Source organism: Telopea speciosissima, chromosome 10 (genome assembly GCF_018873765.1).
Source record: "Telopea speciosissima isolate NSW1024214 ecotype Mountain lineage chromosome 10, Tspe_v1, whole genome shotgun sequence".
In the NCBI taxonomy this organism is placed as follows: domain Eukaryota; kingdom Viridiplantae; phylum Streptophyta; class Magnoliopsida; order Proteales; family Proteaceae; genus Telopea; species Telopea speciosissima.
In genome coordinates this window covers 46,581,248-46,596,406 of record NC_057925.1, presented here as the reverse complement: position 1 = coordinate 46,596,406, position 15,159 = coordinate 46,581,248, and the positions used below count along the sequence as shown (strand labels likewise).

The 15,159-nt window shown below is 38.3% G+C and overlaps 1 protein-coding gene across 2 annotated transcripts; it reads right to left on the bottom strand.

Moving 5' to 3' along the window:
• Positions 1-7,661: 7,661 nt before the first annotated feature.
• On the bottom strand, positions 7,662-13,809 carry LOC122642040 (mannan endo-1,4-beta-mannosidase 6-like). Of its 2 annotated transcripts, none has more exons than XM_043835436.1 (5): positions 13,353-13,807; positions 11,529-11,726; positions 9,378-9,500; positions 8,788-8,999; positions 7,662-8,373 (listed from the first exon to the last, which is right to left on the bottom strand). In XM_043835436.1, exons 1-5 carry the CDS (start codon positions 13,734-13,736, stop codon positions 7,980-7,982), a joined length of 1,311 nt encoding a protein of 436 aa, XP_043691371.1. In that variant the 5' UTR covers positions 13,737-13,807; the 3' UTR covers positions 7,662-7,979. The 2 variants fall into 2 exon arrangements, with proteins under 2 accessions (XP_043691371.1, XP_043691372.1); XM_043835437.1 differs by having other exon boundaries at positions 8,157-8,450; positions 13,353-13,809.
• Positions 13,810-15,159: the final 1,350 nt, after the last annotated feature.

The window sequence follows — 15,159 nt, the reverse complement described above, 5'->3', positions numbered from 1 at the left end:
AGCATTCTTACTTACTCATCCTCGACTGGTATTTTAGACTGTTCTTTTTGAAATGGTGGGCAACCTCTGATTCTCTAAGAAGGTGACAAATGTTTTTCTCGAGTGATTATCTTCTAAGTTTGAACCAGAGATTACCTACCCCTCATCCAATCATGGTTTTAAGAATCGAGATCGGATTGGCCATTTTGGGTGATCCGTATCAGTATTGGCCGACACCAATCACAATACTTGGTTGATCCCTTATCGGTGGAACAGTACGTACCAGGGTAAAACAGTCAAAATATTTAATTTTTATGAAAAATTAGGGGTAAAACTGTCTGATATGGGACGATCCGTGCAAATCTGTATTGGTATCGTAACGGATTCCAAAAGGGCCGACACATGATGAGAATTGGACTCAGCATCTTCTCCATGGTACCCAATACCTGAATTTCAAAATTAAGGATTGCCTTGCCATTGACACCCACGAGGTAGAGCTAGAATATATCCATTAAGGATTTGAGGCTCGGGTTTTGTTGAGATGTTGGGAGTTGTAGAATTATAGTCCTATATTGTTTTGTTGATTATGTCGCTTTGGCGTATGTCTTTATATATTTGAGGAGATCTCTCCACTTAATGCCTTAAGGTTTTGGGTTAAACTCTCCAACAAGAAAATAATAGTATGTCGTAGAGCTTCAACGCATGCCAAAATCAATTGGTTTTATAATTTGTTCCCTCATTCCGTTGGACATTCATTCAACCCGTGGTTTTAGTGCATGGTATCGTTTATCTGCAAAACCAATATGATACCGATATGGTTTCAACACAGATCAGCCGTATCGAATAAGTTTATACCCCTGATTTTCCTTAAAAAATGGTTATTGTTTTACTAATTTTTCCCCTTGTTTGTACCGTTTCATTGATATGGTATTAGCACGGTATTGGGATCGGTGACTTAGAATACTGATACGAATGATACAATACTTATACCTTAAACCATGATCCAACCTCATGGCCTAGCTAATGCCCTAGCTACTTTCCTCCATCCATAAACCCTTATCATAAAAACCCGAATGAGGAGTTGTAATGAACCAGATCACCCAACCATACATGAATGCTTCATGAAATCGGTCATTTCGCACCTCCACTGTGTCTGAGCATGAGTAGTACATGACGGCGTACACTCCCTCCATAGAGAAATTTTTTTTTTAAAATGAATAAATATATATATGTTTAACCTCTTACTATTTTTTATTTTTATTTTTTATTGGTAACCTATTTAACCTCTTACTAGCTTGCTCGATCCATGGCATCATGAATAATCATGAATGCATTTCAGAAGAAAGTAATTTATGATTTGGGCAGTAAAGCAAGGCTGTTTATAGGTTATACATGACATCTACTATATGGATGTCGATGCACGTGTACTACCAACTACTACCAGAGTACACAGAACAAACACAGTTGAGAATTCAAAGAGAGAGAGAGAGTACTGGCCTGGACAACCAACTTGCAACTTAGCAGAGCAGATCCTTCTCACGGAATCCCTACTCCATGCGTAATTGTATACGTACACCTTCAGTGGGACTGTGGTCTGTGGCCTGTGGCCTCCCTGTGGGAGAGAGGAATGCCAAAAAGAAAGAGAACCAACCAACAATAGTAGTAATTAATTAGGAACTTTAAAGACAGATGATGGTTGGTTCCTTCTCGGCCTCTTTCCCCTTAAAAATTTGAAATATGAAGCCATTTGTATGTCTATAAGACAGAGGCACTGAAAGCAATGAAAAAAGTACTGTAAGGCTTCACTCTGAGACCCACGCAACCCATTCCATTCCCCTCTTACCTGCACATAGCTGGGATGGAAATGGGTAGATATTCAAAAATTTCTTAGTAAAATTTTCTCCTTTTATCTTCCTTATAAGCTTGGAATCCATGGATATATGGTATTGTTGGGGGGCGGTTTGATGTCTTGTAGTCCATGGCTTACTTAAGTGTTCTATTTTCGAAGGGCCATTAAGAGGGGGCTATATTGGTATTTCGTTAAATTTTTTGTATAGGGTTTGCTATAAATTTGTAGCATGCGAGTTTTTTTTTTTTCCTATGATTAATCTAAGAGAGGTGTGAGGACAAAAGGTTGTAACCCTATTTGTTATTGGTGAAGCCTGGTCTTAGTCCAAAAAGTGTTGTGATGATTTTTCGGTGGACCGTTTCGCCTTAGAAAGGTGCCAGAATGGCCAAAAAGTGCATTCATCAGTGCCATAGCTGATATTCGTAGAGCTCGTCGAGAGCTTTCATTTGATTTGTATTTCAGGCTATTTTGGTTCTGGTCTGAACCGTGTGATTTTCAGGGGGAGGGCCGTGTATGTACATTATGGGGTTAGGGTTTTCTTATATAATGTTGTTATCTCTTTGAGAGATGGTAAAGAGGGTTTTATATTTTATTTCTGAGAATATTGGATTTGTACTATCGTTCGACCGTGGATGTAGCCTTCTTTCTTAGGGTTGAACTACGTAAATCTTGTTTTGTAAGTGTGTGTGTTTTTCTTTCTCTTTGTTTTTTTTTTTTGCAAATCGTCATTTTGGGCATTGGTTTCGTACTATTTTGAATTGTGTGATTGTTTGCGATTTCCATTATTTCTGCATCATTTTAGATATCTTGCTTTTTCTACTACAAATTGTACACTCCCTCTATCTTTTCTCTCTCTCTCTCTCGTAACCCAGTTAATAAAAAGATTCAGGACTCATCATGAACAGCGTATGGGGAGAGTGGTTCTTTCATTATTTTCAGGAAGAAGAAAAGATGGAATTGAAGGAGGTGAGACAGACCAACAACACAAAGAAGACATGAAGAATGGGTTTCTTCAAACAGTACTTTTTCTTCCTTTTTTTCAGTCTTTTCAACCCATCCAATCAGACCATTCAAAATCTCAATCTGATACTGTTTTCTCACTGTATTGTACTGCTCTATGGTACTCAAAAGTTTCACTTCCTCTCAAATCTCAATTCAATTCCTTCACTCTTTCTAGTACAACTTCCGTAAGCTTCCTGAGGTTGGTTCAACTGTACATGCATAAGTGAGTAGTGGTCCAAAGTCCAGTACAAGAAGGTTTGCTTCTTCTTCTTCTTCTTCTTCTTTTTCTTCTTTATATGGTTGGGGCTTGGAGTTCTCCATCTTTCCCTTCAAAATCATTGAGTGGGTTTTTTTTTTGGTGCAACTCCAATGGGTTTCTGATTCCTCAGATTATGGGTTTCATCCAAGTTTCTCTCTACCAAAGAGAGAGAGAGAGAGAGCATGGCAAGGTTAGCTGAAAGAAAAATGGGTCAGCTTCTATTTTTCCACAGCTTTCTTGAACTTAAGACAGCATAGGCAAAGTCATCTGAAGAAGTTGTTGATGACAAGAAGCTTGCAATATTAGGCTCAATAAAGCTGTGGAAAAAAATGAGTTGGACACAAACCCAAGATCTGCTGCTGATGCTTCACAGTTTCAGTGCTTCTTGCTGTGGTTTCTTCAAATTCCAGAAGGTATGCAAATTTCAACCCTTTGCCTCCATATATTTTATGTTGACATACACCGTACCTGTTTATAAGTTTGTTATGATTCAAGCTCACTTGTTGCTTAGAAATAAAGATGGCATCCTTAAAGAAAAAATATATTTTGCTCCTACACTTGTAATGTTCCTGCTAAAAAGCTGACAGCGAAGAAAATAGGATCTTAACGGGTATTTTAGAAAATACTAAAACCTAAGAGGTTATTTATGAACCCAAAGGAACATTTCCTTGGCTTCCAATCTTGTAGCACTAACATTCCTGCTACAAGTATAGTAGCAAAATTTCAGCCGGTATCGTAACCATTGATAGTACCGGTATTGCCGGAGCCTAATACTAATGGAATTTTTTTTAATCTCAAATCAGATCAATACAGATTGATCCAACCGATACGTACTGATATCGATTGAGACCGATACGAATATCGGTACTGATAACGAAAAGTATGCCTTAAATATATATATATATATATATATATAAGTTTGTTTGTATAAGTCATTAAGCATCTCATGCAGTTACAGCTTGATTTGTTGATATCCCAAGGCTAAATCGTTAGCTCACTAACCTCATGAATTTGTTACTATGTCAATCAATATCAGAAAATGATTTTGAAATGCTAATCTCATGAATTCGTTATGAAATCATCTATAAGGATTTATTTTTCTTTCTACTATTTGACGGAATTTGTAATGACCCAATACATGTTTTATATTGGAGTTGTAAGGAAGATTGGTCAAGTTTCTTGTGACATTGGTGACGGATCTTTTTCACCTCCAGGTCCCTGTCCAGCCCAGTTCTCCAGTTCCTCTAATAAGGGGGGGACTGGAATGAGCACCCTACCCTTGCCCAAACACTCTGCCCAGATGGGGTCCACCATCTCCTATTAGAGGAATGGGGAACTGACCGGGCAGAAAACTGGAGGAGATAATGTTCCCATTGGTGACACCTTTAGTCCCTTATAATCTCATTAAGGTACAGTATGATAATATCAAATTTGGTACCTTTAAATGCTTTTACACAACTCAATAAAGAAACATGTGCAGACAACCGCTAGTTCGATTGGTTGATGACTTGCCAATTGAGTGCATGCCCCTACGAGAGTCAATTCACCACCTTAATTTGTCTGATTTAACAACTTTGATAAGTTTATTCAGATTGTTTCTCTATATTTACTTTATAGTTTTTAAAGGCGCCTAACGCGTCATTGTTTTTTTCTTTGTTATTTTCTATTAAATATAGAAACATGTATCTTGTTTGGTCATTAATAAAAGAAATAAAACATCTCTAACTAATTAGACCCGGTGTGTGAATTGGACCACAAATATTTGTGTGTATGATCCCTTTCTATATTATTTGTTTGTTTGTTTGTTTCTCTACTACTCTGACATTTTTGGTGCAGACTCGAATGGAACTTTTTTTTAAGATCTGTGATGGTAACGGAGGATTCAACCCAACCCAATTCGATGGAGAAGTATTTATATTCTATACCCGCTTTGTTGTAAAGAGAGAGAGATTTGGGGTTTTCGATTTAGGGTTTCTGGGAGAGAACAGTAGCGCCGTTATTGGGTGTTCTTGAGAGATCTTCATTGTAACTTTCTCTGATTTACATAGTGAAACATATTTAGTTTTGGCCATGGACGTAACAAACCATATTGGATTCATGACAAACAAGAGTAGATTGAAGTTTGAATCATACCTTTGTGACCAAGCCAGTCTAGGTCTTAAAGGAAGATGATGACCAGTGACCATTCTTGAGGTTCTTAAGTTGAAGAAGGTGGAATTGTGGGGATGAATATATCTACTCTCATTCTCAGCATTGAATGATGCAACCTACTTGAACTGCTTGTGTGTATGTGTTTTAAGATAGTTGGAAGGAACCCAAGTTGACTCTACCATGATGGTTGGATATGAGAGCAGGAATTCATGCGCAGAGCCTAAATGCTCTTACCCATTTCCTTTTCTGAGCCTAATTATTTTCCTTGTATACCAATTAATTGTTATTATGTGCCAGAAGGGGTAATGATTTCTTTGCAAAAGCAGGGCAATCCAACCATAAACACACCAAGGTACATGCCTCAGTGACAAAGTGGCAGATCAAGGGGGTTTGCACCTCTTGCCAGAGGTGCAATACTCATGTCTGATGCACAACTTCTTAAGAACACTGTACCAAGCTAATCTGTTTAGTCAATATGAAAGGCTTTTTCTGTAGGCCTTACCCTACCCTCTGAGGGATGTAAAGGATCTTTACTCTTACTCTTACCCTGTAGGGTACAGGTAAAAATTTCCATTACCTGGTGGATTGATCTACGCATGAACTGGACTTTTGAGAAGATAAGAGTCACATGGATGGGATGAACAATCATATTAGTTGATTCGGCTGAGCCCTATCTTAATTCCTGTCAATCCGAATCAGTCGATCCAAGAAAAATTTCTAAGATATAGGTCGATTTCCGACCAACAATTCTTGCTGAATTGAAGTTGGAATCGGAATCGGCTGAGGCCAATCCAATTGCTGATTCTGTTTACTTAAACCTTGGGAGGCCTAGCATTCATATCAGTCCCGAAATAACGCTGCCAGGTTGTGTAGCATACGCTTGCGCCTCCTTATGTCTATCTCTACTCCTTCCTCATGAAATAACATATCTGCCCCTATTGTGGGAAGAAAGATAGAGGGAGGTGCTAGCTCTCTTCCCACTAAAGAAACCATTCCATCTGTGTCTCCATAATTCTTCACCTCATTATCATCATTGTAAGTTTATCTAGTTAAATACAAATCCACTAAAGAAACCATTCCATCTCTGGAAGTCCAAGTAGTGAGTCACTCGGTACAGCAGTTGGAAGTTCAAGCAGGGAACTCTGAGGAAACTCCTACAGTCAGGGAGGAAAATGTGACTGTCCAGCATTGAGTGCAGCAGAAAGCCCGAAGTCAGGTGTCTAAGTTGAAGGTAAAAGAAGGAAAGCAATCAATTCTTTCTTAATGTTTCGATTATTAGATGTAGATACCAATGAACAATGGATTGGCCAAATCAATTACCATTACAGTCATCCCAAGAAATTGAGCAAAGATGAATTGGTAGAGAACCAACTAATGAAAAAGTTTAAAAGCATTAGTTGTAGAGACACCATAGACTTTATATTCACATATTGTTTTGGTTCCAGGGCAGCATTTCACTCTTAGAATTAAGTTTGCTAAAACTGAACCATGATATACTTGCTGAGTTAAAGAGTCGAAGAATGAAACTTTGGCAACATCATGATGACAGGCTTTAATTGGTTGAATTATTTGACGTGGAGTGCACCTAATATTTCCATAAAGTTGATGAAATGTATGATTAGGTGGATTAATTTTAATATTTGAATGTCACAGTGATTCATCTTGAAACAAATCTTCTGGGACATGAATTCTGCAGGAAGACTGGGATGACAGTGCAGTGAGTAACAACATATCAAAAATGAGAATCCAGCGTGACCAGGCATGAGAGAGCTCTACCTGCATTGTTTCAAGACAAAAAACTGTGCCTACATACCAGTACCCAACACATCCAACCAAGGTAACAAACTCCTCATCAGTGACAATTACTCGGTTTAAAAATGAAGGAGCCGGAGCTGGGGCTGGGGAAATTAATTTGGTGAACTTGAATTTATGACAGAATGTAAAAATAATTTGAATTCAAGAGAAAGGAGAAATAATGTCTTAACAGAAATTGCTTCATGCTATGATGGTCTTCTTGAATATCTATCAGAATATGAATAAAAGCAACCCGTAGCACATAAATTTGTGTTAATTGCCAGTGACAATTCATTATTGGGCGAGCCTTGGCACATCGGTTAAGTTTCTCTATTGCAACCATCAGGTTGTGGATTGGAAACATGAAAACAGCCTCTCCGTGAAACGGGGTAAGGCTGCGTACATTTGCCCCTCCCAAACCCTACAGTAGCGGGAGCTTCATGCACTGGGACGCTCTTTTTGACAGTGACGATTCACCATTAGTGTTAATGAAGTGGAGTCATCCTGGCAATAGTAGATCAATACCCATTCATATACACCTGAGTTCAATGCAGAAGGATGACAAAGATGGGAGAAGTGTAGAAGTTACAATGCCAAATAATAACAAACCAATCATTACACCCCTAATTTTGGTATATATCAACAATCACATTCTGTATGTTACAACAAATAATCACATTACAACATTTACACCTTTGATGAAGCAATACCAGTAAAATAATAAGCTTGGCTAACACTAGTTGGTGAGCATTTTCATATAGAACCCATCTCAGCTCAAATTTCCCCACATGAACTTGATACTTCTGTTAAAATCTCTCATAACAGATCCCCATCAAGCCATCAGGAACAGAAAAAAGGTATGTCCCTCAACATTTTGGACTTTCTTTCTCATTTAATGCAGACAAATTTGGAATAACAATCAATTTAACAATATCCATCAACAGCCTAACTGCCAAAACAAAGATCTGCATGGTTAACTTTCTTGTCTGCTTCACCTTTCTCAAACATGATTCGCAGTCTGCATGACTGTTCTAAAATCAGTTTATAAGTAGCAGGATGATCCCATGCTACAAGGGAGAATTGATCACTATAGCTCTCCACTCCTTCAACGAGAAACTGCCAAATTAAGGCTCCTGCTCCAGCCTCCTTTTTCTTTGCTGACTCGTATACTTTATCATAAATAATCTTCAGTAAAGCTGTATCATTTGTTCTGTGCATTGAAGAGCCAACCTCAGTGAAAAGGACTGGTTTTTTCAGCACACTCTCTCCATCATGTATATGGTAATCCACCCAACGTGAAAGAAAATGTGCTTTTTCTTCCAGATCAGCACCAGAGATCCTGCAAGAGGGTCATGGTAAGATGTCATTGATATAAGAAAAGATGGTAAAAGTATTTGATGAAACCAATCCACAATCCTCAATGAACCCTAAGTGGCCCACCAATTCACTGATCTGAACCTCTTGTGAAGCCTCTTAGATGAGGCATATTACAATATGAGACCACCACTACGTTTGCAAGGGCCAAGATGATTAACTGGTTCACCTGTACCCTAAACTCTCATTTGGGGATCCATCCAAGTTCAGTTCTACAAAGTCTAAGATCCTCCGCTGTGAAGGCTGCATCAAATTAAACTGAAACCTCACCTAATTGAAAGTTTCAGATCAGTAACGGTTGTGGTACACTACCACGGTTGGGTTCATTGGTGACAAAACATCATTTGTTCTCAAACCAAGTCATAGAAAATTGACTGACCAGCTATCAGGGTATGCATGAACAGAAGCAAAATCAATATTTTCAATTGCTGAGTCCTGTATAAAATCTGATCCAAGCAAGGCTGCCCATTCCCCAGGATTCACTCCAGATCTTTCAGTTGTTTTTGGTCCATAGAACCCTTCGAGTCCGACGGTCACCAGATGTTTTTGGTCCAAACTCTTGATAAATGATGCCATTTCTGTAATCCAAGTCTGTTCCACCAAAAATTAATCATAGAAAAAGGACATAAGAACATATAAAGTATGAATAGGGGTAGCATAAAACGCCAACCTACTAAAGGGCATGGCATACATGGGAAGGTGGGATCCACCATTTCCCCATGCAAAGATAAACCACATCGGATGACATTGTCAAGGAACTAACCTATTAGATGGATGGTTATAATCATCCACCTGGGGTTGGTCTGTGTGATAAGGGATCTTAAATGTAAGTCAAATATGCAGAATGCCCCAAGGGAATATATGTTGATCATCTGATTAGAAGTACCATTTGCAGGGTATGCTAAATGTCTGCAGCAACAAGAGGTCAAATATATAAACCAAGACGTTGGGGTTTGGACTATTTTGCACCTGAAGAAGAGGAGCAGACGAACTAGATGTGCAGCGTGGCTCATTTATGAGTTCCCAAGCAAATACTGCTGGCTCTTCAGAATATCTCCGCCCAGTTATTGAGTTCTTTCTTGCCACAATGGCCTGCAACATTTCAAAGAGAGAATCTTAAAATAAAGACATAGGAATAGGAAGATGATGCACATCTCACGTATTGACATGGAAACTTGACTCAAACTTGGAAAGCATGGGATGGAGCTCACTTGGGGATCACCAGGGTCTGGGCTTGACTCAAGAGTCAGGCCCAAATTCTCTAAAATTTTATGAATAAAAAATAAAAAATACAGATTGTGCTAGCATGGTGTTACAGTTCAGTTTTAGTATAATTGAAACTTGTTAATGCAAACAAGATCACAATTGATCCATTCATTCTATAACAAGTAAATTTAATGCCTGTCCATAAATTTACTTCTATGATTTAACAGATTCTATACTACACTAGTCTTTTTTTCCTTTTTCTTTTTTTGTGTGTGTGTGTGTGGGGGGGGGGGGGGGGATGCTCTAAACAACAACACTAAATGGGGTCGGCTACATGGATCCTTGCCCTCCAATCAACTCTATTCGAGGTCATACTTGATACAAGGCCTAAATTATGCATGTTTTTCCTCACCACTTCTCCTAGGGTCATTTTAGGTTTGCCCCTAATTCTTTTAGTTCCTTCAATCTAAATCAAATCACTACTCCATACTGGAGCATCCAAAGGCCTCCGTTGAATATGACCATGCCACCTCAAATGACTTTCTCGTAGCTTATCATGTATTGGAGCTACTCCCAAATCAGCTCTAATATGATCATTCCTTAACCTTCCTAGTTTTGCCACTCATCCATCTCAACATCCTCATCTCCGATACACTGAGTTTACCTACATGATGCTTCCTAACAGCCTAACATTCTGCACCATACATCATAGCCGGTAAACATGTATCAAAATAATAAACGTTGAGTGGATGAGGCTTTTAGGTACCAATCATGCCTTTGGATCATGATCAAGGCTTCACGTAATCCAAGTATCTAAATTAATATTTCAAAAACCAAATTTGATTTGGAAATATAAAAGCTTACATTTTGTATAAAATGAAAGGAAGACAAACCTTTGTTGTTCAAAGTAGAAGAGAAAAATATGGCAATTGCTAGATTATTTTTCACTTCTCATAGGATTTGTAATTCTGAGAAGGAACTATGAAGTTCAAGGGCTTTAGGAGAGATTTCCCTTTTTAACAACAAGAGAATGTTAAGACTACATTAATACTATGAAAGCTGTAAGTACAGAAGTACAAGGGGATGACAATTCATAACAATAACAGGAGCAAAAAGAGATAAAATTGTCTTTTTTTTTCTTTTCAAGCCATCCATCAACAATCAAGCACATCCAAAGTGATTAACGCAAACTGAGACAACTTTAGAGGGTCATGCAGTGACTACAAGGTTTATCCATCAAGTACAATGAAAGAAATCTCTGGTGAACCAAATTAACATTTTTTGTTTTTGATAATTCTTGGTTTAATAAAGCATGCAAGTCTTAGTTGAGTTGATTTTCAACAAAAATGCATGACTGAACACAGTAAAGTTACTAAGGGGAAGCCAAATCGGTCAAAGAATCAAGCAATTCACTTGGCAGAGTCATGCATAAAAACTAAAGCTGGCAAACTATAGAGACAGCTAACTTTAACCTCTAAACCTTAAAACATTCAAAAAACACATTTTGAGCATGAAATTTGTTAGACAAAATGCTGACCTGGAAGCATCAAATAAGAATATTTATCTAAGTGGATCTTGACATCTCTGCGTTAATCTACATAACTAATTAAGCTTTAGAAGGTGGTCTACGTGTTATTTTACCTGATGGTTTTAAGAGAGGAGTTTTCCACCTCCTATCAAATTCTCATGCAACTTACTTCTCTCAGATGTCCCCACATTCCTCCACAATCATCACATACTTTTTGGGTTATTTGATACAAGTACACTACAGTAAAGGGTAGAGATCCACTGTTTGATGAGAAGTATCACAGAGATGGCTTAACGAGTAGGAAATATTTGGAATGCAGATCCTTCTTCAAGCAAGGGAGTAAAATATATTCCTATACTTTTGCAAACCAATGTTCACAAACATACCTTAATGTAATCCTTGTAGTATCTCTTTATAGTTGGATGTGAAAAAAATGAATCAGTCGAGGATGAGACATTGACTCCAGCTTCTTGTGCCCATTTTACATACTGAGCTTTTCCACCAAAGGCGTCCAGGTTATTTACTAGACTAAGGATTAACCTTATCTTATGTTTCCTTGCTTCAGCTATCACAAAATCCAAGCCCTAAAAGCAAATGGAGTCAGTCAATTATGATCCAGAAATAAGGATGTATCAAAATTCATAAGATAGTGAAGCTACCAAAGTTTATGTCCAGATGTACCAAATACAAATAAAATGGTGCAGATTAAATTGGTGACACTACCAGTGGCATATGGTGCAATGAGTTCTGCTACATAACCATTGGCATCACATAGAATGGGGAAAGCAATGGAAAAATTGCAACACTAGCAAAATATTTTTGTAGATATACCACTCTAAGTGGCAAAAGGTTTAAGATGCTTCAAAAACTACTAATGGTTAAGGTGCTTTTGGAAGAAAAAAAAAAAGATAAACCAAATAAATTACTTTAGGAGTTCAAATAATATCAAATCAAGGCATATAGGATCAGAGAAATAGCAACCTTGGGAATATTTTAAATTGACTTCATAAAAACTACCCCTTCCATCACTGTGACCAAACTGAAACTCACGAATATGACTTCATCAGTCCAAAGGTTAGACAACTTCATCAATGAAAATGAAAATGGAAAAGTAGAGCTGATTATGTAACAAAACAATGTGAAACTTCCACACAAATTTCTGTGGGTGTTTGGGGAGGGATTGCATTTAAATGAACAAGATACTGTGCTTCTTGCAACTGAAAGAATAAAACCAGTTTATAAGACTGCCGTAATGGATGAGACATACGCCCAAAAAAAAAAGAGACAGGTTATACACAACGAAAGGGAAGTTCGGGAGGTGCATTGTGGCCCATTTCTATTCTTGGTTGTCATCATTTACTTGGAATAGAGCTTAGTCCAATTGAGTTGTATTCTTGGCTCTCCAGGTGGATAATGTGGTCATTAGTTCAACTTTAGACAACTTCATTAATGGAAAAGACAATAAGAAATGCACAAGTTGGACAAATCCCCTCCATTTTCTTAGAAGGTAAGAACATGGCTAGTCGACATAAGTGGAACTAGCCAGCAATTGCCCCCACTTCCTTCATGCTCACACCTTTGTCAGCAATATGAAAAAGGCTATACTAAATAATTTTAGCAGAGCCATACAGATACTTCAAAAAGAAACCCCCTCTCCCCCCCCCACCCCCCACACCCCTGAAATTCAAACTTTACCCCTGAGATCGAAAATATGTCATAAATTGGTGAAACCACTGGGTGATTAGTCCCCAAGATTAGTAGTCAGACATTTGACGATTCCAGCTGATAAACCAGGCACCAATCGAGTCTTCTCTCTCTTCTAGAATTTTTTATGATTATATATTCATGACAACCCAAGCCAAACTTGATCACCAGAACTGGAAAATCAAGGAAAATCCAAGTCTCACCCATGTCTCGACATGTTATCAACCAATTAGACAGCACAGCATCTGTTATCTCCTCTATCAATTGAATTACTAATTAATGATACGCCCGATTGCATAGTTGCAGGTTTCTGTAATAAATCCTACTATTCAGAAAAATCTCCTTCTGGAAACAATTGCTAAATTAAGAGACAACAGATCTGAAACTGAAGAAAACAGGAAATTCGGTAACTGTCGGCAGAACGAAGCAGTTCAATTTTACAATCACTAACACCTTGGGGGGAGGGGGTTGAAGGTAGAATTGAAACTTGAAAGACCTCGATGTACCTGGAAAACCTTTTCATTGAAGAACCCAGGTGCGAACTGAAGAGAATCATGACGATCACCATCACTGAATGCCCATGTCCGACAAACAGTCATCCCCATCTGGGATCCTCTCTTGAGCATCTCAGAAACCTTATACCTCGAAGTACTCCACACACTTTCCTCCATCAACCAGTACGAATTCCACCCATTAACGTAGAATATTGATTGTTCGCCATTATCATCGTTGATGACAAATCGGGTGGAGTTGGTACCGACAAAACTCATCTTTGGCTGCCATAGAATCGGGAATGAAAGCTTGTCGCCGAAATTCAGGTAAAGAATAACACCTATAGACATAAGACCCAAGAGGGGATAAGCTTTTCTCTCCCTCCATAGATCTTCCATCCCTTCGTGTGACTTACTCAGCCATGGGACTCTTTCTGCAATTTACATACTAGTAATCTAGTACAAACCCACAAGCCTTGCATGTAGCACGCAAGGCTGGGAGCTTAATTTTTGCCTGAAAGTTAAAACTTTTTCTGAGTTCTTTGGTTAATCTGCGTCAAAGTTACTTGCGAAGACTGAGGTCGAGGTGTGGATGAAGCCTTCGACATCTTACCCACCGAATATCTCTTCCTGGAGATGCCCTTCCACCTTATTGTTTGGTTCCTTCTAAACAACTCCATCAGTGGGAAAGTTCAACACTTCACAACCTTTAAATTGTGGTGGATACTGAGTGGCTCAGTGACTGATAAAATACACGTTCTATCCTGGTCCACATAATGGCACGGGTGTTAATAAATTGGTTTGGTTTGGTTTGATTGGTTTAAACGTATATAAGTTATAGGAAAAAGAAATATGTTCGGGAGTGTGGCCTGCGCCAGTACTCTCACAATCAATCTGTATCATATTGTCACCAAAATGAAGGGAGAAGTAGTATCTTTATTGTAACTGCCCTCTTGTCTTATTCCCAAAATTAAAGTTATTTAATGTTCATACGGCATATCTAGTGCATGAGGTTCCCGCCATGGCGGGGCCTACAACTCTAGAGAGATATAAATATATAATACACCTAGCCTTCCCAAATGTTATATAATATAGGAGTAATAAAAGGTTTTCAACCGCAAGGACTGGTCTCCTTTCAAGGTGTTCACTTAAGGATGTCAACGGTTATTAGTGGATACTCGGTGGCTCTAAGTGATAAAAAAAAAACACGTTCTACCCTGGTCAACATAAAGGTACAGGTGTTAATCGATTGGTTTGGTTTGGTTTGGTTGGTTTAAATGTATGTAAGTTATAAGGTCAATTCGAATCCGAACCGTATATATATTGGATCCTATTGTCACCAAAATGAAGGAAGAAGTTGTATCTTTCTTGTAACTGCCCTTTTGTCTTATTCCCAAAATTATAGTTATTTAATGGGCATACCGCATACCTAGTGCATGAGGCTCCCGCCATTGCAGGGTCTACGACTCTAGGGAGAGATAATACACCTAGCCTTCCCAAAAGTTATATAATATAGGAGTAATAAAAGGTTTTCAACCGCAAGGACTGGTCTCCTTTCAAGGTGTTCACTTAAGGATGTCAACGGATATTGGTGGATACTGGGTGGCTCTGAGTGATAAAAAAAAACACGTTCTACCCTAGTCCACATAAAGATACGGGTGTTAATCGATTGGTTTGGTTTGGTTTGGTTGGTTTAAATGTATATAAGTTATAAGGTCAATTTGAAGCCGAACCGTATATATATATATATCGTATCCTGTTGTCACCAAAATGAAGGGAGAAGTTGTATTTTCTTGTAACTGCCCTTTGTCTTATTCCCAAA